General features: G+C 38.7%; 1 protein-coding gene and 1 non-coding gene across 9 annotated transcripts in view; both read right to left on the reverse strand.

Annotated features, from left to right (window-relative positions):
• The window catches only part of Frmpd4 (FERM and PDZ domain containing 4), a 763,802-nt gene that overhangs the window by 340,049 nt on the left and 399,708 nt on the right, over positions 1-24,045 (reverse strand). For 3 of the 8 annotated variants that reach the window (XM_074064144.1, XM_074064145.1, XM_074064143.1), the window contains exon 2: positions 7,753-7,849. The exons of the other annotated variants lie outside the window; for them this stretch is intronic. In XM_074064144.1, the coding sequence (XP_073920245.1) occupies positions 7,753-7,769 (17 nt within the window). In that variant the 5' untranslated portion in view covers positions 7,770-7,849. The remainder of the gene's footprint in view (positions 1-7,752; positions 7,850-24,045) is intronic. 8 annotated transcript variants of the gene reach the window in all.
• On the reverse strand, positions 16,120-16,283 carry LOC141419948 (U1 spliceosomal RNA). The gene has a single exon (XR_012444671.1). It is a non-coding gene; the product is annotated as a U1 spliceosomal RNA (small nuclear RNA).

A 24,045-nucleotide genomic window follows, 5' to 3' on the forward strand; every position in this document is an offset into this window, starting at 1 on the left:
TTATCTCTGCTCCGTATTATAGTTCTAGGACAACTTTCTTTTTCAATAAAGATGAGGTCACAATAACCAAGACACATGTTAGACCTCGACGACCAGTGCTCACAAATGAATCTGGTGACTCATCTCCTGAAATCTGGCAAAGAAAATGGGTCAGAAGTTTTGCACTTAAAGAACAATACAACAATTAAAGTTATTCTCTGCCCATTTTTTATTATACAAACAACACAAAACCATAGTATAAAAAGTAAAAAGTCAAATCTTATAGAACAAAGGGATTAAGGAACAAAAGGAGAAGTGCTTGTCCTCTCTCCTGTTCCATACCATGTAGCAACACTGCCACATGGCCGGTTTTCTTTGTGCCTTGCTTCTGACAATTAGGCAATATTATGGTCAGTTTTCACACCTCCTACTGTTTACCTTTCTAAGGGAATTATACGTCCGAACATCTGTTTCATGCATTATTAATTTCAGTCAGGGTCTTGTATGTGTGCTTTTTCATTTTTTTAAACAGGAAAAAGAACACAAAAAACTTATTACACACTCATATCATGGGAACATTAGACTCTGTATGCTTGCTCTTAGTCGCCCTCCCTACTCCACTGATCAAATTCTATTTTTTATGTAATATTTTATGTTCCTCAACTCATTTGTACTTTTACATGTTGTGTTTATAATTCAGGGATCTATCGCTTATTTCATTCGTTGTAGGTATTACCTTTTTATTCCTGGTTCTGAAACATGACGAAACCCACCCCTGCATCCTCTTCAGTCCTGAATTATTATTAACTGTGTTATATAAATTCTATTATTAATGACCCACTAGGAAAACAAAAACACTTGTATTTTTTGCTATAACAGTAATTCCTATAGTCAGGTAGACTCTTGTATTGAAATAGACACGAGAGTTGTGTTAGCTTCTCTATTAATTTCTGACTGAAGATTTCTTCAGAGTCAAGTTTTCATTTCACGAAGACCACGCAGGTGCCACCACACTCACTTACAGGTTCAAAATGTCTTTCTTTTGCCTTCAACTTGGCGGTGCTTAAGCCTCTTGGCTTTCCTCATTGTCTTCCCGGGCATTGCAGCTGTTTGCTTGCTACCTCAGGACAGAGCTTAGCACTGAAGGAGGCTTTTCAGTGCCATTCCTCCCCTGCCCCAGGAGACTGGTATAGCACAGGAAATTACAGAATTATTAATCCTCCAAGCCACTTTCCTTGCAAACAGGTCTGCATGTGGCTGGTGAGGAAGCCCTGTGTATGTCACAGACTTGTACATTTGCGCTGATTCTGCACATATTGAAATGATTTCTTTCTTTTGGCTGAGATAAGCTGTGCATAGCTGACTGCTAGCAGCTGTCTCTCCAATTTAACCACACCCCCAGCAGGACTGGCCTCTACAAACAGAGCTTGTCTGAGTGCCTTCTCCCTCGACAAGAACTGGGCACCCATTTTTCAGGTCTTGCTCTTCCAGGGCCACAGGCTAGGTCTTTCACAAATGCATCCCGTTTATGGAGTGCTCCTTTGCCAGAGGCCCCTCAGTGTAGGTTGTCTTTCACTGAGTGTTGCAATCTGCATAGTGGTAGGTAATTTGGAGTTTGTTTGACAAACTTTCATAGCTTCTTCCCTTTGTTATCTTAAATTGAAGTTTATTTCTTTTGGTTTCCTATGGATTTATGAGAGGAGAATGGGATCAGAACACAGTAACTCTGGCCTCTTTAAGCAAATTTCTTCATATTCCAAACAGAAAAGTGTGGATTCAGTAAAGGGGTAGGGGGCAAGCCTTAGCTGGTGGACCACCAGATTCTTTAGTTTTCTTTTGTTTAGCTTACTTTATGATCAAGGCATGTTTTTAAAAATGTCTTTGTTTAGGTCTTCTGCACATCAAAGTCTCATTCAAGGTGCACATTTTTTTTCTGGAAGCTTTTCCTTCAGCATTTGCTTACTGGAAAGGGAAGCACCAGGCCAAGTGTCTTCGGTTCTCACTCTAGGAAGTGATGAGAAATGCTGTGGTCCCCTTTGCACTCTGTGTTAGGCCACGAATGAATTCGCGCAGAGCCCCAGTTTTGTCTCTCTGTCTCTCTGAGCAGGAGAAATACGATCACAAAACATCCTCATTCTCTGCTTCTCATAAAAAGAAGAACACGGTCAATAATTTAAAAAATAAGGCAAGTAATCAATGCTTCTCTTCTATTTTCCTTTCTGTATGGCCTACGAAAGCTCAGAGGTTGACTTCAGCAAATGGTGAGTCCTGAGCCTTCAAATGGGCATCAGCTGACAGAAATGAAAACTTCAATGTGAAATCTACAGTTTCATTGCTAACCTTCACTCACTGTTCAAAAAAGTTACTTCCCATACAATGTAAGGGTTTGTAAAGATTTTTAAATGGTCATAAAGAAATAAGGCATGTTATCAGTCTCATGAACTTAATCAAGGGAAACCGCTCCCTCAAAATAACTGTTCATAAATTGAATTTCCCCCACAACATATGTGTATATGTATATGTGTGTGTATATATATATATATATATATATATATATATATATATATGTTTACTTATGAAATATTGCTTCAAATGAAAATTGGTAATGTTGGTTTAAGGTACATAATTAGCTTTGAAAATTTTGCAATAAGAAAATATCTGTACGTATATTATAACAAAACATTTAAATAAACAAAAAATTAAAACAAGATATTTCACTGTAATATTTTTAAATAACTATTTCCATTTTGATAAATAGTTTCAATAAATTGATAATACCTTAGATTACAAAGTAAAATGCAGTATTTTTAAACTTCTTTAAAATGATTAGAGAGACTAAAAATGGATCCTGCTACAACAGACTATTTGTAAATATTTCTTCTAAAAAAAAACCATCATTTATATTTTTGCATGTATCACTAAGCTAATCCTGAGGTAAAGACATTTATATCAATTTCATAAGTTACATTTGAAAATTTTAGATTTTAAAACTTGATAATACTGCAGGAATACAAATACAAATGGTCACAGAAAACATTACATAAAACATTAAGGACATATTTTCAAAACAGGGGGAATATGTTCCAGAATGAATATCAAATTTTTCCAGTCTGCGTCCCTGTGCCCAAACCCAGAGAAAGCAGGTTTGCCTCAGATTATTAACAAATATTTCTATAATATCACAGCTACTCCCAATCAATTACATGAAAAGAAAATTATATACTTTCGTGGCAATGAAAAACATTACTTATGTTAACTACTTGTCTCAGGATTTGGGATAATAGATTACACATAATGTCATATCCTATTTGTAAATGCCAATTTTACTGTTATGAATTAATGAAAAAGTCTCTTTAAGATTTAAGAGTTTGGGGCTAGAGGTATGGCTCAAGTGGTAGAACACTTGCCTAGCAAGCTCGAGGCCCCAAATTCAATGCCCATACTACAGAAGTGTTTCTTGCAAAATGTTATCATCCCAAAGAAACAATTTCCACTTGTTCCCTAGTGACTCATAATTCTATTTCATTAACAATAACTTCATTAACCATAAACTTCGCAATCTAATAACATACCAACTTTTTGCTTCCTGGTTTGTAGTTTTACAATTGACTTCAAAATTTGGAGTAGTTCAAATCAGTTACACTAATCTTATTATTTACCTTTAAAATATACATTTAAAAACTTAGGTACCTAAAAACTCTTATGGAAAACGCATTTCGAAGGCACAATTGTATTTCAAAAACAAGAGAAACAGTGGCAATACATAATTTTCCTTATTGATGTCCTGTTCATAAAGTAGTGTAACTAATGTTTTGGGGTTTTTTGGTTTTGTTCTTGTTTTGTGGTGCTGGGGATCTAACCCAGGGTCTCATGCTTCCTAAGCAAGCACTCTACCACTTAGCTACACTCCCAGTCCTGAGCACTAACATTAGCTTTTATAAATTCAGAGAGAAAATTATTGCAGGGCTCTTTGTCAATTTCCTAAGCCTTGAACACACTGCATATTATTGCATTTTAAAGAACTAGAAAGATTAATAATATTTTACATGATGGGAATAGATTTAGTGTTCAATAAAGCACACAATTAACAGGATTGAACTAAACTGGCTAAATACATGACAAATTAGATTTGCTACCATTCCTCCAAGTGTCCCAATATGCCACAAATTGTACATCCATATCACAAAATATAGGCTTCTCTACTCGGGAATTGGCAATGGGTAATAAAAACCAGCAACATGAGAATTCTAAAGGTTCCCCAACACTTCAGTTTTAGCCATCATTCACTCTGGTTAACAGTTCACAATTCCCTGGATTTAGATCTAAGTCATCAGGACACTTGGAATTCCTGAATTTGGTGGGAAAGACCTAGAAATGCATTTGCTAGAAGAAAAGGAAGTGTCTTCTCAAACTTATCCTAAAATAAATCTGAAGTGAAAGCTCACATACACCCATAAACAGGCCATAAGCCCATTTCCCCCTCTTGTACTCTCATACTCTACCTAACCATCTGTTACTCATCCACACATCCATCCTGCCTCCTGAGAGGAGACCTTCCATTCCTTGTCTTCCGTTTTAACCAGGCTTAGTTTATCTCTTTATGCAAACAAAAAAGCCTCAAAGGGAATTTTGATTATTATTTTTCCCTGCTTCGTGTATGCTTGGGATAGGGTGCAGAGTGAAGCTAAAGAGAATTTCAAAGTTAAGATTTACTTCCCCTCCATACTATGGTATATCTGGAGACATCTACAAAACTTGGATACGTTTAGCACTTGCCATCTACTGAAGGCTACATATTCATTTATTTATTTAAAAGCCAGAAACAAACTCCACAAGAAGTCAACACCACTACTCTGCAAAGGTCAGTAAAAGCGCATGAAATTACAAAAAGATAAATGCATGCTCTTTAGCTAGGAATTTGCTGTATATGATTTATTGGATGAGGCTCAGTTCTGTTTCAATAATTAGCATTAGGAAATCAATATTTTCATGACAGGGACAAAGCCTAAAAATTCCTCCTCTTCTACATGCTAATGATGGTGAATAAGGAAAAGGGCTAAAATGGGGACGCAAGTGAGAGAGAGGCGAAAAGAAAGGTACATTGTGGTATTAAAAGAAGTGTTCAAGGGTATGCTGGTTGGGAGAAATAGACAGAAGCCAAAGAAAAATTTGAGCAGCTACTGAAGGAAGTGAGGTTTGTGGAAGGGCAGCTTATGCCCTCAAGGCCTTAAACAAGGAACTACCCTTGCTCTTGTTTTCTTGCAGTGCTAGGGATTGAACCCAGGGCTTGGCACCCAAGACCTCAAGAAAGCTAGGCAAGCAGTGTACTGGTGAGCTCCCCCAGATACACACACACTTAGAATGTTTTTACAAGGCTTGTATGATTGGGCTTATTTTCTTTAATGGCAAGGCCTCCTGAGGTGAGCCTTAAGGCAAAAACAAACAGCCTAGATATGGAAATATGGGTGATATTTGATAAGGGACTACAGAGAGAAAAGCAAAAAAAAAAAAAGGCACTTAGAGAAGCCACATAAGAGCCCATTTGGGGCAAATGTGCTTTAGTAGCACACTACATTTTTGAATTCCAAATTAAGTCAAGGGGATGAATGCATGAACAAAATAGAAACTAACAATATCATAATTTCTCAGGCAACATATGATGCCCTTAGCAAAGAAAATGACTTTGGGCCAACAGGAAACACCTGCGTCAAGGTTTTGCCTATGAACTTAATTAACTTTGAGATTACTGCTGAGGTACTGCTGCTGAAGTCATTTCATCCAAAAAAATAGCAAATGTGGAAAACCAAAACCTAAGTGTCATTAATGCTCCCAACCTCAACCTCATGATGAATGGTGTACAGGTAAATAACGCTGATGTGAAGAAAGAGGTCAGAGATAGCTTCACCTATCACAAAATATATTAACTATGGAACAATGAATCTGGAAAAATGTGATATGCACCTGAGCAGTCTCATTATCAATTGTGACTACTTCTCAGGAATACGCAAGTGGGTTTTTATCAGCCCTCCTCTCTTTGCGTCTATTCTCCTGTGGGGACACACACACACACACACACACACACACCATCCTCACGTGCGTGGAGGTGACTCCGAAGGATATTTACATCCCTGACCTCCAGACCCAGATTTCCCACTGAAGTACTGAGCCCAACCAGATGGATGACCTGGTGATACCTCTTAAGCAGCTCTTGAACACATCCCCCTTTTGTGAATGAGGAAACCAAAGCAAACAGGTCCACCCACTAGTCCAAGTCATTCAGTGACAAGGGAGAGACAAGGTTAGAACTTGAACTCTGGGCTCCTACTTCCCTATCTCATTGATGTCTCACATCATACTCCTTTTCCCTGCTGCCATCTTATATTTATTGACTATCTCTAATGTGGAGAGTGACGGGGACCTCAGCTGGCCTCTCTATCTTTCTTTTTTCTTTCTTTCCTATTCATGGATCCTCACTTATGGTTCCCAGGTCCAGATTACGTCACTCTACCTCCAAATAAACAGGCAGCATAGTAATTAAAATCATAACCTCTCAATTCAAATCCCAGCTCTGCCTCCTGCTAGCAAGCTTATCTCTCTGTGTACTTGGTTTCCCAATGTGTGAAGTGAGAATGGTTATAATGACACATGGCCTCACTATGATGAAGAAATGAGTTAATAGGTAAAGTGGGTACATGATTAATGCTATGCATAAGTCTGCTTGCTTAGATTGGCCTTCGTAGCCCTCTACAAGCTAACTCTCCAAAAATACACAAAACATTCTTGCCAGGTTGACCTGCCACTGCTCCACAAATATGTTCTTTCCTCTCTCCTGCATCTTATTTTTCCAAGTATTTCCTCAACTTGGAGTGGTCTTCCTAGTCCCCACTCAGGGTCTAGATGGCACATGTGAACTTGTTCATAATCAGACTCCAATTTCCTCTCCAGTATCATAGCCGGAGTCATCCACGTCCACTGATGATCCAATTGAGGTTCTGGGCCATGCTACCTAGACCTAAATTTCCTACACTGTCACCAATAGCTATGACCCTGAAAGGGGGATTTAACCTCCCTATGCATGAATTTCTGCATCTTCTTTATAGGGTCTTGATCACCAGATGAGACAGTATGAGTTCAGAACAGTACTTGGCACAGAGAAACAATACATACCAGCAGTTCCTTACAGAAATATATCTACTACCTTTCATGTTTCTACTTCTTTTAGATTATGGAACCCTAAAAGACAAATGGTAGTGCATTTTAGAGTGTCTTGTGTTGTGTCTAACTCCAATAATAAAAGATTAAGTGTTTACTGAAGGAATGCATATCAGTCAACCTTCCTGCCGTAGTACTTGGAAAATAATGAGTAGCTCAAGTTCATAAGTCTGAATATCTTTTCTATGTCAATTCTAAAAGTTATAAGAGATTTGGCAAAATCAGTTTTTTGGTTATGAGTTAGTTTCTTTCTGTGTAGCTTTTTTCCCCTATAGGATGAGGGAGGAAAGCAATTGTACTTGAGCTTCCAATTCTGATTAATTCTGGAGATCCTGGACTTGTATAATTTTAATGTTAAGAGCCATTAAAACATCTCAAGAAGGACACTTTTAAAAAGTTCCTTCAATCAAATATTGTTCACTCATTTTGTTGGGAGGAATGATAGAATATATTGTGAAAGAATCATAACAATAGGCAACCAGCAAAAACCAAATGTAGTTGAGTATGAAGAGCTCAAGGTTTAGAGTCAGAGAGAGTTCAAATCTTGGATCTGTCACTTACCAGCTGTGTGACCTCATGCCACTGAACTGCTCTGTGCCTCAGTTTCCTGAACTGTAAGTGGGGACACTAATGCCTGTCTCATAAAACAGCAGAATGCCTGAAAAATAACAAACACTCAGTAAATGGTGTATGTTAATGACAGCAGCAACAGCAACAATAATAATAGCTTGGGAAAACAAATCTGACCTTTCCTTTAGGGTCAGTAATCAAAATACAAAAATCCCCATGAATTAGAGAGCACTTTGTGTTCTAATACAATCTGTAACTTAGCCATAGAGAAAAACATTGCTTATATTACACTTGCCTATTATGCATCATTACTTTTGGATCAATGTTTTAGATTCACTTCCTAAAATGATGTAATGTGGAGATCTTATTTCATGCCATGAACACAAAAGGGGATGCTTTAGGAGGCAGGTCTTCATGAACAAGAGGCCTAGCTGCAGAATCAAAGGCTGAAAGAACTTGGAATACCACACCCTCAAACCTAGTTATTTTATAGATTTTTTAAAAAATTAAAAAGTAACTTGAAAATAAACAAACAAAACTAAGCTAAGAACTGGAGGCCTGAGGTTCCTAAACAAAGTGAAGTTTGCAATTTCCTGAGGTAAGGAGGAAAAGAGCTGAGTCCTCAAGCCAACAGGCCATCAGCAGAAGGTGCTACTCAGCCCTCCTACCATGACTATAGTCTCCTGTGCCTTGAAGAGCAGCCATAGGCAAATAACAGACTGAGCACTGATCTCACTCAAGCAGGTCACTCAGGCAGGCCACTGGTCACACAGATGGAAGTCTCTAAGACGGGGAGCAGCAAACACTGGCCAGGAGGGTTTGGGTCCCCACTGGAAGTCAATGTGACTATCAAACCCAGAACCTTTAGGTGCATAAAATAACCTAAAACAAAGTCCCACAAATTTGGTACAACGAAATTATAAAATGCGAGCCATTCTGAGAAGAGAAATTGTACAGATCTTGCTTTAATGAGGAAGGAAACACAACTTGTAACGTGTGTTTCTCAGCTAAAACCTCAAGGTTTCTCAGCTCCTTCAAAGTGACATGGTTCTTTGATAACCCTAGTTGGTGTACTGGGACAAATTGCCCACTTAGCCTCTTTCTCAAACAAATAGTCAGTGTTCTCTCAAAATGTTAACCAACATTCACTGTTCCCGGACTGATTTTTTTCCTGTCTCCTCTCTCATATAAATCTCATTTTTGTCTTCATTCTTTGACTAGTCTATAGACCATTTTCCTCATAACTAAATGTGAACACAAATAACTAAGCACGTCTGAAAAATGTTGAGTATTGAAATATTATATTTGCATACACTGGAATAAAATGGCATTTATAGATGACTAATGACTTTTATGATATAATCAACACTGTGTAATCAGCCTAAGCAATACCTAGCAATCTGAGGAACTGATCTCCAAGTGCCACTAATGGCAAGCCTGATACAGGCAGCATAGGAAGGACTGTAAAACTACAGTCTGTCACTAAGAACAATTCCAAGGGAAGTTGGAATTAACTCTTAGAATGGGTGGAAGAAGATTCCACTTTCCATTGGGTGGTTTGATTGCTATCCAAAAGTGTTAAGAAATCTCAGTAAGCTTTTTGCAATGACACCATGGTCATATGTTACCAGGAATACTGAGCAAATGACATATGCTAGAAATTAACAGACTTGCAATTATGGGCCTGCACATGGACACCAGCTCAACATGGGTAAATCAGGACTACTGAGAAAGTCACCAGCGGGTTAAACCTATAAAAAGCAAACAACACACAGTGATGGAAAACCTCAAAGCATCAAGGCAAACACAAAGAAAGCAAAACAAAACCAAATTTCATGCAGACAAATTATGGCCCGTAGACAGGCATTTCGTATCTATAAATGACTATATGCATCCTGACCTACTATGTGAAAAGTGCCCTGAAACATTCAAAATGATGGTTTGGAGCTCTCTAAAATAATCTTTTGTCTAAGCTGAAATCATGTTTGAATTTTTTTCCCCAGAAAATCCTTACAAGAGGCCTCCCTAAAATCTGGACCCAGAAGGATAGCCAGCCATCTCTATCAATCCCTTGCTTCTCCTGTCTGGATAGCAACCCTTAATTTTTACAATTTCCCCACTCCCAAACTCCTTCCTTCCTGCTGCCCTTCACCCCAAATGTTTTTACCTCAATTCAGTAACTTCTTAATATTTAAGTGCCTTTGCAATTAAATTTCTTTCCACTACTACCTGGCAAACCACCTACTTGCCCTTCAAGATCCAACATGGCACACAAGCCAGCTAGGTTCTGGAGTGGAGTGGCCTGAGACCGAAATCCTGGCTCTGTACTTGCTTAGGCATTTGTCTGGTGCAAGCTGCTTCACTTCTGTGAGCCTCTGCTTCCTTATTTTTTTATTATTATTTTTTTTTTTTGGTGGTACTAACTCAGAGCTTCATGCTTGTGAGGCAGGCACTCTATGGCTTAAGCCATATCTCCAGCCCTTGCTTCCTTCTTTGAAAAAAGCAATAATTATGCCACCTGATGGTTGTTGTAAAACTTACGTATTTGACCAACTGCCTGGCCAATATATGTAATTTATGCCACAGCTGTGTCTTCTCTTCTAATGGCTTGACTTGAATAAAATTAGCAACTATTCCTGAATTTCTAAAATATTTCATACCTATTGCTAAAACTTAACAATGGTGGGAGGAAGGGGGGAGCTGTTGTTTTGAGATAGGATCTCACTATGTACCCCAAGCTGGTCGTCAACTCATTATCTTCAGTCTTCTGCGTGCTGGGATTACAAGCATGTAGCATCATACCTGGCTTACAATTTGTGGTTTTTGGAATCATGTCTGTAAAAGCACTTTCATCATGAAGGACCTGACACGCATCAGGTGTTATCAGCAAAGCCATATAAATAACGCAGAGCAATTTTAACCAGTTACCTCACTCAACTTCTATGCTGCAAGGCCACAGTTTACCTCCTGACCTAATCTGAGTTGAGGGTATAAGTCACCAATACAGAGCAGCTATGCAGTCCTTCAGCTCAAAGGCACATTTGGTTATCACAATACTCAGAAGGAAAAAATAGCCCTTGATAGCATTCTTGCCTTATATATGATACATGTACAATAGTGTACTTCATTATCTCAAACCTGTATCTCGAACAAATTTCATAAACTAGAGACTTCAACTACAACACAGCATCCTCCTAGAATGTGTGCATTACTGATTATCCTAACTGTATTTTTCCTAGTTAGGTACATGTGATTTTTCTCTGGGTCCTCAATAAACAACTCTGCATTGCCTGATAGTTCTGAACAATGGCAGTAATGACAATTTTTCATTTAACAAGATATTGAGCTAATAAACGTAACAGAAAAGTCTCTTAATGAATCTTTGCCTACAAAAAGATCATCTTTAATTTCAGCATTAATCATGAGGCAAGGGATGTACAGGTACATGGATTTAATGATAATTTGGGGTTATTTGTGTTTTAATTGCTATAATTGCTTCCTTCTTGGTCAAAGTGTCTCTAGATTTTCACCCCATCAGTCTGTTCTGCACATCCTGACCTCTTACAACTCTACTTTCTCTTTGTTACCCACGTGCCTTCCCCTAATACACATAGCATGCACCACTTTTCAATGTTTGATTCCCCTCAAGCCCCATCACCCTACTTCCCATTGCCCCACAAGCTAAGCCTGCTACTCTGCTACATCATTTATCTTCTTGTTCATTCCACTGTTAGTCCCCATTAAAAGCTCAGAGCTCTCATTCATAAGGCTGTCTTTTTGAATCCCCTTTTCCTATCCCTGGAGCAAAAGAGAAAAGCCTGGCTGTGAAGTTGGACCTTTTTCCTCTACCAGCTGTGTGACCTTCCAGCACAGCATGGGATTAGTTTGTTTATCTAAATCCAAAACACTGTTAGTTGTCAAAAGTCCATTAGAGATGTTATAAAGGAAAGATTGTTTGGCCTTTCTTCCAAGATAAATCTTCCCCTGACAAATATTACAGTTCCCTGCTCACTCCCTGTGGCACTGACTGATGCGGTTCAATACGAGAATCAGCCTTGTGCCAGGGTCCTCTGTAGGCCCCAGTTGAAGGAAAGATGTATCAGCTGGCTGCACTCAGCAAACACTTCCTCTTCTTGGGAGAGGGGTCAAAGACAGAGAAGGCAGCATTCAGCTCTCTGAATCCCAAAACTAATTATTTCATTAGTTTCCATTAATTCCATGAGGAGGCCCCAAAGAATCTTCAAGCTACCAGGTTGGCTTTGGTAAGGCCACTGCTAGTGCTGACATTCAGGTATCCATAGTGATACCAACTGCTACATACCAAGACATTGCAGAGTTCTAATAATTGACCAAGAAATAGTTTGTATACACCACTGTCCTTCTGAGGAGGAGCTAAAACAAGATCTAGTCTTTATTTTGTCAGTCTTCAAACTTGGAGATAACCTCTTAATTCCGAATGAGATTGAGATGGGCCACCATCTTGGTCTCTAGCATGTTTTTCACTTTAAGACAAAAAAGAAAAATCTTGGAGATGATGAAAATAATTTCCTAAAACTAAATCCATCAAAGGTAAATAAAAGTTGTGCATTTTAAATCACAGCCAGGAAAAGATTTAGCCACCAAGAACACACATTAAAGCAAGCGCATTGGTTCTTTGTTTGGTGGTACAAAAACAAGGTCTCAGGGCTAATGCAACAAAGAGGCTAAGAACATAAGGGACAAATGTGCTGGGGCAGAAAATCAAGATTCTCACCCTCTTGGAAGAAACTGAGCTTTGACTGCCCTGGAATTTGGAGATGAGAGTTGATGGTAAAAGCATCTAGGTGGGGAGAGAAATGACCTCGGAAAATGGGAGTAGATTAAACTCATAGTCTAAGGGAAAACCGGCTCCTAATATAGCTGTTGTGTTGGGAGAGCGATGACGTGTTATATTGAAAGGAATTTTTTATATAAAACCAACAACAGCTTTATGTTTTCAAAAAAAAGTCAAGAAATTAAGAAGGCAGCACATCCTAGCACAGCAATCTGAATCCAAATGCAGTGCCTTCCTCATGAAAATGTAATGCCAACTCTTTCAGTTAGTTACAAATGAAGCAGGCATGGAACTCAGTGACTTTCAAAAAGTTCCTTAACCTCAATTATACCTGTACAATGGGATAATAATCCTCAGGGTGTAACTGCAGATGGTATAAGATACGTCAAGCACTCAGAACAGCAGGCGTTTGTTAAAAGATGCATTTTAGCAAGAAACTAATGGTATGAGGTGTACTAGAGATGCCTTTGTGTATCTTTCTCCTTGCAGCCTGTGAGCTCCTGGGGAGCAGGTGCTACATTTCATCTATTTTCATAGTACAGCTGGCAAATTACAGGCACACAATAAATATTTGTTGAATTGAATTGAAAAAAAATTGCAACTTTCAGTTAATAACCACAATAGCCAAAACACTTTTCTACCTATGTACCTGTATAGAAGCTGGCTTTTTAACCAATGAATAGATTTCTGCAAATACCTTGTCTGTTTATACAGAGGAGCAGAGAAAGGCTTAATAACTTAGAGGATGAAGAAACTTGCTTCATTTCCCAAAAGCGTATGCCTTTATGTAAAGTCCACATTTGGAATGAGTTTGTATAGCATGAAAATGTTACCCCTGCACTTGACTTGACATTGCCCATATTAGGGAACACTGCACCACTGAGGCAGGCCATTGATGGAAGATATTTTTCCAGCACTATCTATTTGGTCTGGCCCTGGCATGAATCTGAGAAAGACAGCAAGAAACAGAGGGCTGAAGGCAATTCCATTTGCATGCAAATTAAATAACTAGGTTGTCAAAGGTAACCGCATACATTTAAAACATTTCAATGCAGACTTATTCTCTCCATGCGATAAAATATGCCAAGAAGTGACAGTACATAGCTCAGTGTCAAACTTACCTTACAGTGAAAGGAAGATGGTTCCATGAGGCCCCTAAGTGTATACGTTTGGGCAATGTACACAAAGGCCCTTTTCACAGGAAAGGATAATGCCAAACCTCAGACTGCACCTTACACATCAAGAAAGTCTCCCCTAGATCTAATGATACGGGGAACTTGTTCACCAGCTACATACCACATGCACATATGTCCTTGAAAGTGGATGTCACTATGGTTTTCTGCCAAGAAAGGTTCAACTTTGGTGATTAGCACCACGACAAAAAGTTACATACCTGAATTTGCTTGCTATAACCAGGTGCCTACATGCCTTCCATATAAATTATGTGGGCTGCCACAAAGATTTCCCAATCTACATTAAATTTTGCCCCCCAAAAAACTTTGGCTGGTTGGCTCGTTAAACCATATTGAATGGAGAAAATGATTCAAATCTTTCATGGATAAAGTTATGTTTACAAGTTTATTCTGCTCCATATCATAGGCCACAAGGGGTACTGAAAAGGTAAACCCTAATTTTGCAGAATTGATACATTGTAGCTGTACTCATTTGTAGCCTGAATTTTAATTTTTACAGATGGGGCTACAACCCAGGTTACATGGCATCCTTGAAGCATCTCTTTTCTTGGTTAACTTGGAAGGATTCACAATTATTTTGTCATCCCTGTTATGTCTAAAGCTATCTTTTCTGAGGATGATAATTCCTCAGAAAATTCCTTATGCCAATTTCAGTTATCATCTTGGCCACACCTCTGCAACTGGGAGTCAAAAACAGAAATATGGCCTAGTGACTGCCTTCTTACAGTAACATTTCAAATGCAAAAATGCTCAACACGCCTTAGGTAATGAATCATACATGCTTGCAAAATTTCAAGCACATAATTGCCTATCCATAATAATTGTTGAAAATTAGCCCATTTCTTGAGTTTGTGCATATGGCCCATAAAATGTGTCAGTTTGCTATGATTCATAGACTTTATTCCAATTTTAAAGCAAACAGATGTTTATCTTTAGGTGAAGCAGAAAATATAATGCTTTAAAAAAACTTTTGGTACATTTGTTACAGTTAAAAATAGCAAGCATCTGTAGTTAGGAAAAATACACTATGGTGCCTTAGTCCTATGGGAAACCACAAATTGGGGATTGACAAGTTACAGGTACTTAAAATGTCTGGCAATATTGCCATTGCATATAAAATAGGGAGCTTAATCAGGATTGTATTTTCTCTGCCCATATGTGGCTTTCTGACTACAAGGGCACCTTGCTTTATGATGGAGTATTTTAAGAGTAAACGTCTCATGAATAAAAAACTGAACAGTAGAGAGGGGCTATTCATGGCTCTTATTATTATTTTTAAATATTAAATTATGTTGCTAAGCAATTTCAAAATTCTATTTTTAAAAATATCCAGAAAAAAACCCCTACTTTCAGTATTCTTAATTAACCTATGAGCCCAAGATTCTAAGTTTTCATATATGTTCTAATACAAGTTTAGGTGAAAAGAAGCAAATTATAATTTATCTACCTGTTTTTGACAAGAAAATTAATTTGGGTATAAATATTAAAGTGACCTGAAATATACTATGCACTTAACCATAGTTTCAGTAAGTTCAGGTTTCATCTGTCTATGTTGTACCCAATGAGTAGATCCAGTCAACTCACTTATTTCCTTAGCTTCATTGAGACTCTAGCTTCTGTACCTTTGGCTTCTTTGAAAACCAGCAAAACCAGAAAAACAGACATCCAGCAGCATCCTCGAGGAATAAAGATGGAGCTTTTTCCAGTCCAACTGTAAATCAGTTACATCTGTACAGCTTTACTTTTCTTATTTGTAACTTGGGGCTATTATAAACCTTTCTGTATGAGGTGGTTATGTAAAATACTACTATAAGTATTTGGAAATTAGTAAATACCCAAGAAATCTCCCACTGTTAAGGATTAAATCAAGAGCACTGAATGGGGAGTCAGGAACCACATTTGAGCCATAAGATCTTGGATGCTGTGCTTCAGCTACCTGGGCCTCAGTTTCCTCAAATGAAATTAGGAAAATGAGTGTATTAGTTCCATCCTATAATTACGTTGTGAATATTTTTAATTGAACTGATGCCTCCCAAACCAAGTAGAAGTTCCCTTTTGCTATCATTAGGTCATACAGGTTAATATCTAATAGGTGAAAAAGCTAGAAAAACTGCTTTTATTTATTCCTTCCAAGAAGGTAGTCATAATGATATTGATAATCTGGTAGGCAAACTTCAGAAAGAAGGTGAACAGGAGACTCGGGGTTGAGTAAAGGTTTTGAGGAACTTCTGACATTAAAAGTCTGGGCATCACTGTGGATAAACATTTTAGAGCCACTTTGGGGTAGGGCTCCTTTGTGATGTGGGAACCATTGGTGGTCAGTGGGTTGGTTTTTTGTTTTTTCTTTTTAATCAGGGGAGAGCGCGAACGCAGTGCCCCACTATCACAAATTATGCAGTCGAGTTTCCCGCATTTGGGGAAATTGCAGGGGTCAGCACATCCGGAGTGCAATGGATAAACCTCACCCTGGGAAAACCACCTTCTTGATCGTGGCATCTCCCCTGCCAGGTAAGTATGGTCAGTGGGTTTTCACTTGTGGTTGGTGAACTGATGACCTGAGGTTGAGATGTCATTTGCTAACACCAACAAAGGAGATAGGGAGCAGCTTGGTTTGCCATAGTGTCCTTAACTAATACCTGCTTTCCCCTCTGAAAGGATATTAACATCCTGGTGCCACTCCTTCTGCAAGAGGTACCTGCTATCTTGTCTTGGCCGTCCTTCCCTAATCTGTATCCACAAGTGCTTGGCCCTTCTCTGTGGAAGTAGCTCACTGGCCAGAAGTAAAACCAGTGATTCCTAATGGGCACTGGCAAATGGTTTTGTAAAGGGCCAGACTCTAGTAACTATTTAAGGCTTTACAGAGCTTTAGAATTTTTAACACAACAACTCAATTCTATCATTGGTTATGGGTCCAAAGCAGCCATAGGCAGTGTGTAAATTAATGGACATGCCTGCATTCCAATAAAGCTTTATGTACAAAAAGTAGGGGGGAACGATTTTGGCCTTCAAGCTAAAGTTTGCTTAACTCCAGGTTAAAAGAAATAAAATACATATGCTTTGAGGGCTGAGCTACAGAACGCTATGAGGATATCTCTTTTTAACATAAACATTGGAACAGTCTTGTTCATTTTGCACTTGAATGCTGTGCTCAGCTGGGCAGTTCTTCTAGTCTCAGCTGGGCGCACTCACACATTTGCCTTCAAATCCTGGGTTGGTTAGGACTGGTGGTCCACTATCTTCCAACAGTCTAGGCCTGGCTTAACCTCATGGGGGCTGGGCAGAGCAGAAGTATTCAGACCCTCTTGAGGACTAGCCTCAGAACAGGCACCTCATCACTATTCTTGCATTCCATTGGTCAAAACAAGGCAAAAAAAGGTTACAGGGCAAAGAACATGAACAAGGCAAAGATGGAGGACTGGGTGAATTTTGTAAATAATTTGTGATAATCACTAAGGCGCAGTATGTACTAGAAGAAGAACTGTGCTAAATGTAATCATTTTTATCTCTCTCTTTGGAAATGATGAAATATTCAAATGAAATCTGAAATCAAATTTACTATGCAATACTTTCATTTCAGGAGGTAGATTCCGTAGTTGATTCTCTGGCTGACCCAGACTTACTCCCTCTGGCAACAGTTATTATAGCCAATTGAATGAACTGCAAATCTGCATACCACAAATTCAGGAAATAACCAAATGAAAAACAAAGTTCAATATCTGAAAACTTAATACTTTGATTACTGCATAATATAAAGTAATATTCTTTACCATAGTAAATAAATTAGGTTTGATCAGATTGCAAAGACAGTTGAGGACCATCACTACTCAATAAACCTGAGGAAATGTAGCTGTCTTCCTCACAGAGGACAGTCATATTACTAATCCTGACTTGTGATGTGCTACACATGGGAATCAGCTATAGAAATCAAGTTATTTGGTGATAATTTTTTTAAAATAGAACATGCACGAAGAATGAAAATTTAAGCAATAGCATAATTCTGATTTGAAACAAGATTCCAAAACTGTGAAAGTGTATTTGTTTCCCCAATCCAGGAATATATTTTGTGGTAGGGATATCAATTCAAAATACCAGATGAGCTACACATATTTGATACCAACAAAGAGAACAGGATGAATAAAGGGTGGTCAGCTGAAAGAAGGTGGCATATATTGGGGGGATGCAGGGTAGATGGAGAGCAGGGTCTGAAGAAGGAGGGCAAGGATGCTGAGGCTTTCACTATGTGTCCCAAATTTTCATTTCTGGATTCACATGGATTATGGGATTACTATGTTTCATTGGAGGAAGAGAGAATGCTCAAGACAAGAGGCAGCGACTCAAGTTATTACAAAAGCACCTCCACACTCATGTTTATTGCAGCACTATTCAAAATAGCCAAGCTATGGAAACAGCCAAGATGCCCCACAACCGATGAATGGATCGAGAAAATGTGGTATTTATACACAATGGAGTTTTACTCAGTCATGAAGAAGAATGAAATCTTATCATTCGCAAGTAAATGGATGGAACTAGAGAACATCACTTTAAGCAAAGTTAACTGGGCTCAGAAGGCCAAACAGTGGATGTTCTCCCTCATATACGGATTATAGACCCAAAACAAATGCAGTAATATTACTGGACATGGGTCACATACTAAGGGGAGAATGTGCATGGGAGGAATAGGGCAAGGGAAGGAAACCTAAAACTTGAATGTGGTTGAGGTCTGGTAGAGATGAACCAATGTGGGTTGCAATACACAAGTGCATGGAAGCAATGCTAGCAATCTCTCTGTATAGCTATCTTCATCTCAAACTAGCAAAAACGCTGTGTCTTTCTTATTATCTCTTATGTTTTCTCTTCAACAAAATTGGAGAATAAGAGGGTGAAACAGATTCTGCCTGAAAGCAAGTGAGGTGGTGGGGGTGGGGGACACAAACAATGTGCATACATGTAACTAAATGTAAAAACAATAAAATAAAAGGAGAAAAGAAAAGCAAAAAAAAAAAAAAAAAAAAAGAAGAAAAGAAAAAGACAAGAGGCAGATGTCCTGGGCCTCTAAGTCCCCCTAAGGAAGGTACTGATTTCTCAGTATCCCTGTGACTTAATGGATCCCAGCTGGGGGCAATTTTATCCACCAGAGTACACCTGACAATGCAAAATACACACACAAAAAAAACAGAGGGAATGTAGTACTTACACAAACATTTCTATAGGAAATAAACCACTGCAGCCATTCCCTCATTCAGAAGTGCCTACATCCAATATTGTCCAAGACAAGAAGTTAGTTAACTCTTTGTGACAAGTGCTTAAACTGCTTTTGCCAAGAAGCATTGACTCCTTACTTGGGCTCACAAATTAACTAAATACAGCAGAAAAGCTTGGCATCCCTGCCTTCATTTTTGTATCTGCTCTGAGACATTTCCTTGCAGCCATCTTGGAATTGAGGTAGGACGGGACTGACTGATAACATCTTTACAAAGAGGGACTGAGTACACTGCCCCTCAGGGCAGAGCCTTCTCAGGATAGGCCACTTTCCAGGCAACAATAATTTGGTTATCCTGGCGAGATTCCTCCCCTCAAGTGATGACTGGGATAACAGCCTCTCCACAGAAGCACTTGGGAAACCAACCAAGCCACCACACCTATGACTGGGAATGTTTAATTATGCATACCCTTCACCCTGCCCCAATTCTTTGTTTATTTAAACCAAAACTTCACATCTGTACACCAAAGATGGCTGAAGATGGGCTGAAGTGCTTAATTTGCCTCTTCACATGGCTGCCTGCTTATGCTGTGTAATAAATCTCCTTTCTCTGCCCTTCATCATGTCTCTTTATTTGGCATACTGGGGAACAGACTGGACCTGACATGTGGAACCCCTGTAGCTTGGGTCTGGGTTCTAAATCTCCAGTTTCAGCTTCCCATAAACAAATAAAAATAAGAAATAAACCATCTGAGAAGACCTAGAGCAAAAAGTAAAAGTTACTGGTGGCCCAGATTGCAGGCCACAGTGAAATAGCTACCTCCTTAGGAGCTAACATTAGGTTCAGCAGTCAAGATCCTCAGTTCACAGAGCTGCCTTAGGAGAATATGAATCTTTTGGATGACCTCATTGAAAATGCAGATTCTGATTCAGCAGTTCTGGAGACTCTGCATCTCTAAGGAGTCCCAGGAAAAGCTGATGTTCCTAGTGTGGGTACATTGAATAAAGAAGTTTTAAAGGGTGGGCCAAAGTTAGTTGAAGCCTGTTGTGCAAATAAAGTTTTATTGGCACACGGCCACACCTATTTATCTACAAATTGCCTGTGCCTGCTTTCATGCTACAAGGCAAAGTTCAGTAGTTGTGACAGAGATCCTACGTCTTGCAAAGGCTTCCAAGGTCTTCCAAGGGCTACAATTCAAGGGCAAACTCAATTTTTAAGACTACTTTTCAAGAATTCAATTAGTAATCAAATAATTCAAAAGTTCAGCTGATTGGTGGAAATGTAAATTAGTGCATTCACTATGAAAATTAGTATGGAGATTCCTCCAAAATCTAATACTAGAACTAGCATGTGATGCAGCTGTACTAAGGCAGGAAATACAGGAAAATTACCCAAACCAGGTCATGGGGAACACATACTCGAGCTCCACCCAGAACCTCCCCAAACGCCCCTTTTGAAATAGCCTTTCCTTCTGGAACCAAATTGAGATGTGTGCACAAAATCCTCCAATTATAGCCTAATCAAACACAACAAGGTGATTGAACTTTGATCACAAGATAAAAGCGAGAGCACACAAGGGAGGGGTGAGTATAGGTGAGACACCTAAAAAACCAGATAGCATTTGTTGCCCTCAACGCAGAGAAACTAAAGCAGATACCTTAAAAGCAACTAAGGCCAATAGGAGAAGGGGACCAGGAACTAGAGAAAAGGTTAGATCAAGAAGAATTAACCTAGAAGGTAACACACATGCACAGGAAATTAATGTGAGTCAACTCCCTGTATAGCTATCCTTATCTCAACTAGCAAAAACCCTTGTTCCTTCCTATTATTGCTTATACTCTCTCTTCAACAAAATTAGAGATAAGGGCAAAATAGTTTCTCCCTGGTAGGGAGGGGGTAGGGGGTGAGAGGGAGGGGGCGGGCTGGGTGGTAAGGGAGGGGGTGGGGGCAGGGGGGAGAAATGACCCAAGCATTGTATGCACATATGAATAATAAAAGAAAAATAATAATAATAATTATAGCCTAATGAACACGGACTACATCAATCAGCCAATCAGCAAAAGCCAGTCCTAAGTACAACCTCCTCCCCTTGCTCACCCCTCATAGTGTATAAATACCCACCCAAACCAAAGCACTGGTGCTCTTAAGCTGCAGGAGCTGCTCTTAAGCCACTTCTCCTCTTGCTTGGGAAGTGTACTTTCCTACTTTCCAATAAAACTTTGGTGCTACTTTGCAATCTGTGTATCTCTACTCAGTTCTTTGTAGAGGATGCCAAAGACCTAAGATCTTCTGGACTGGGATCTTCTGAGACCACCCACCAGTAACAATACCACTCTTGGGCATAGACCCAAAGGAGTGAATACAAGTCATCACAAAATAGAGATACCTGCATACCCATGCTTATTAGAGCAGTACTCACAACAGCCAAGGTACCCATCAATAGGTGAATGGATAAAGAAAAGGTGGTACAGATACATTGTGGAGTATTATTCAGCTATAAAGAAGAATGAAGTTGTAACATTTGCATGAAAATGGATGAATTGGAGATCATTATGTTAAACAAAATAAGGCAGACTCAGAAAGACAAATATTGTGTGTTTTCTCTCATATGCAGAAGCTAGATCTAAAGACAAGACTAGAAATGAACATAATGACTATTGGGGAGGGTAGAAACTAACAGGAGGTGGGACAGGGAAAATACAGTGAGTGGGAGATGATTGAAGTACATTGAATGCATGTATGAAAAGGTCATAATGAAAACAATTTTTAAAAACTTTCAAGAAAGATTTAAAAGGCATGGGGGAAGGGAGATAAAACCAGTTGAAGCCACCATAGAAAGAAGAAAAATAGAGTTAATGAGCCAAATCAGGCTGTAATACATATAAACATGGACGTGCCACAAGGAAACTCCTGATGTAGCTATCTTAAACAACCAAAAATGACATTCTTCTTCTTCTTCCTCTTCCTCTTCTTCTTCTTTTCTTATACAAAATTGAAGAACAGGAAGGTAAAACAGATCCTGCCTAGGGAAGTTGGTACCAGCGGGAGGGGGAAGGAGGTAAGGAAATGGTGAAGGAGGGTGAATATGGTGCAAAGACTGTGTGCATATGCATGAAAATGGGAAAATGAGACCTGCTGAAACTATTCCAGGACTGAGGGGAGGAGGATAAAGGAGAGTGGTGGAGGAGGTGAATTCAGGTACAATGTATTTGATATATTGTAAGAACTTTTGTAAGTGCCAAAATGTACCCCCACCCAGCACAATAATAAAAAATTTAAAATATAAAATAAAAAAAAGAAAGTAATAGAGGGAGGGGAGTATGGTCACACTACATTATATGCATACTTGGAAATACCAGAATGCAACTCTCCACACGACACAATTAATATGTAGAAAACAACAAATAGTGCTGCTGGATTGTATTTTCCATGAAAGTTCAGGTAGCAATTGTTTTTTGGCTTTGCATGCCATTTGATCTCTGTAAGTATTCTCATCAATGTTAAAACTGTCTCTAAGTGAAATTAAATTACTCAGCTGGGGTTTCAATCCCCAAGACTTAAAAAATTCAAACTATGTCTTCAGTATTCACCCGCTATTATCAAAAAAGATATATTATACATGAGTCCAATTTAAAAATTGGTATATAGATTATACTGCAAAAAATAATATTTTTCATGGATAAAAAGGAAGCAGATAAGATTCATGTAAAATACTTCCCTTTTCTGGCATATTTTAATTTGTATTGGGGCAAGGGAAACATAAATAAAAGCAAACCCAATGGAAATTACATTAAAGAGTTTACAGTTTTGACAAAGCATCAAACGAAACTGTTTTCAGTCCTCACAGAATTTCACTGGAGCAGTAAAGTGATTCTTGTCATATACATTAAAAGACCTGAAACATCACTGTGCTTGGTAAAAGTTGATTTTATATATCTACTCCCATTATCTTGCTTAATAAACAAATGTTAGGAATAGTGATTTCTTTTTAAATATATTGACTAAAAGAAAAGGTAATAAGTTTGGCTGTATTAACACACATTGATAAATATAGTCTCCTGTCAGTAAAAATGTAAGTGAAACAACCTGGGAATTTATTATTTGGGAACATAAAATCATTTAATTTGTTATAGAGAAATCAAAATAACAAAGAAAATTAGGGAAATTTCTCCACGGCATGTTTATTTTCAAGCTGTTTTGCACTTCACTGGCAAGAACTGACTTCATAAGATATTAAAATGATGTTTTAAAAACCCCAAATAGTCAAGCTCAACAAATGCCTTTTGATGTTACAAAGCCCACACATAAGGGCAGAAACTATGAGTTGAATACAGAATAAGGTAAAGAACAAATTACCATATGCTAATTTAGTGGTACTGGGCAACCTGCAGCAACTTGTTAATTTTAGTCATAGTCTGCTGAGAATTAATAAAAGGCATATTTTGGAGTATGTTGGCAAATGGTATGTTAAGACTAAGTTCAGGTCCTTCGACAAATGTTACACAACTTGAACTGTGTTTCATTATCTGACTGAAAAGATGCAGTTAGCAAAGATGTCTCTCCACACTGAAAAGACAGACATGAGCTCCCTCTTCCTGTCAACACTGGAGAAATGAAGACAGGGTTTTACCAGGGAGAACTGGAGAGGAAAAGAAGTACTGAGCTTTACTTCAAAGCTGTGACACAGATTCTTGCATGTTCCTTCTATTTGTTGCCTTGCTTTCATGTGATCATTTGTTCACTCATCAGTTATTTCTATCTCTGCAGGAGTGGGATGTTGTAAGTACCCCAGGATCCCAGAAAGGCCTCCTTCCTCTTCCCTATACATACAGTGACCTTGCTTCACAAGGAATTTTACTTAGGTTTATACAGATGTACACAAACTCAGTCCAACATTCTGGGATGCAATCTGTCCTTGTTTCTGGAAGGGTCCTAGGCTAACTTCCACTTAGTCCCCGAGACCCAATCTGCCCACCAGAACACTCCAGACCAGAGTCAGGTGGGCTCTTTCCCTGAGCACATTCTCCAAAAGCAAACCCTCTGGAGAGGTAATTAAGACCACAAGGAAAAGAACAAG

The sequence above is a fragment of the Castor canadensis genome, chromosome X (assembly GCF_047511655.1).
Source record: "Castor canadensis chromosome X, mCasCan1.hap1v2, whole genome shotgun sequence".
NCBI lineage: Eukaryota > Metazoa > Chordata > Mammalia > Rodentia > Castoridae > Castor > Castor canadensis.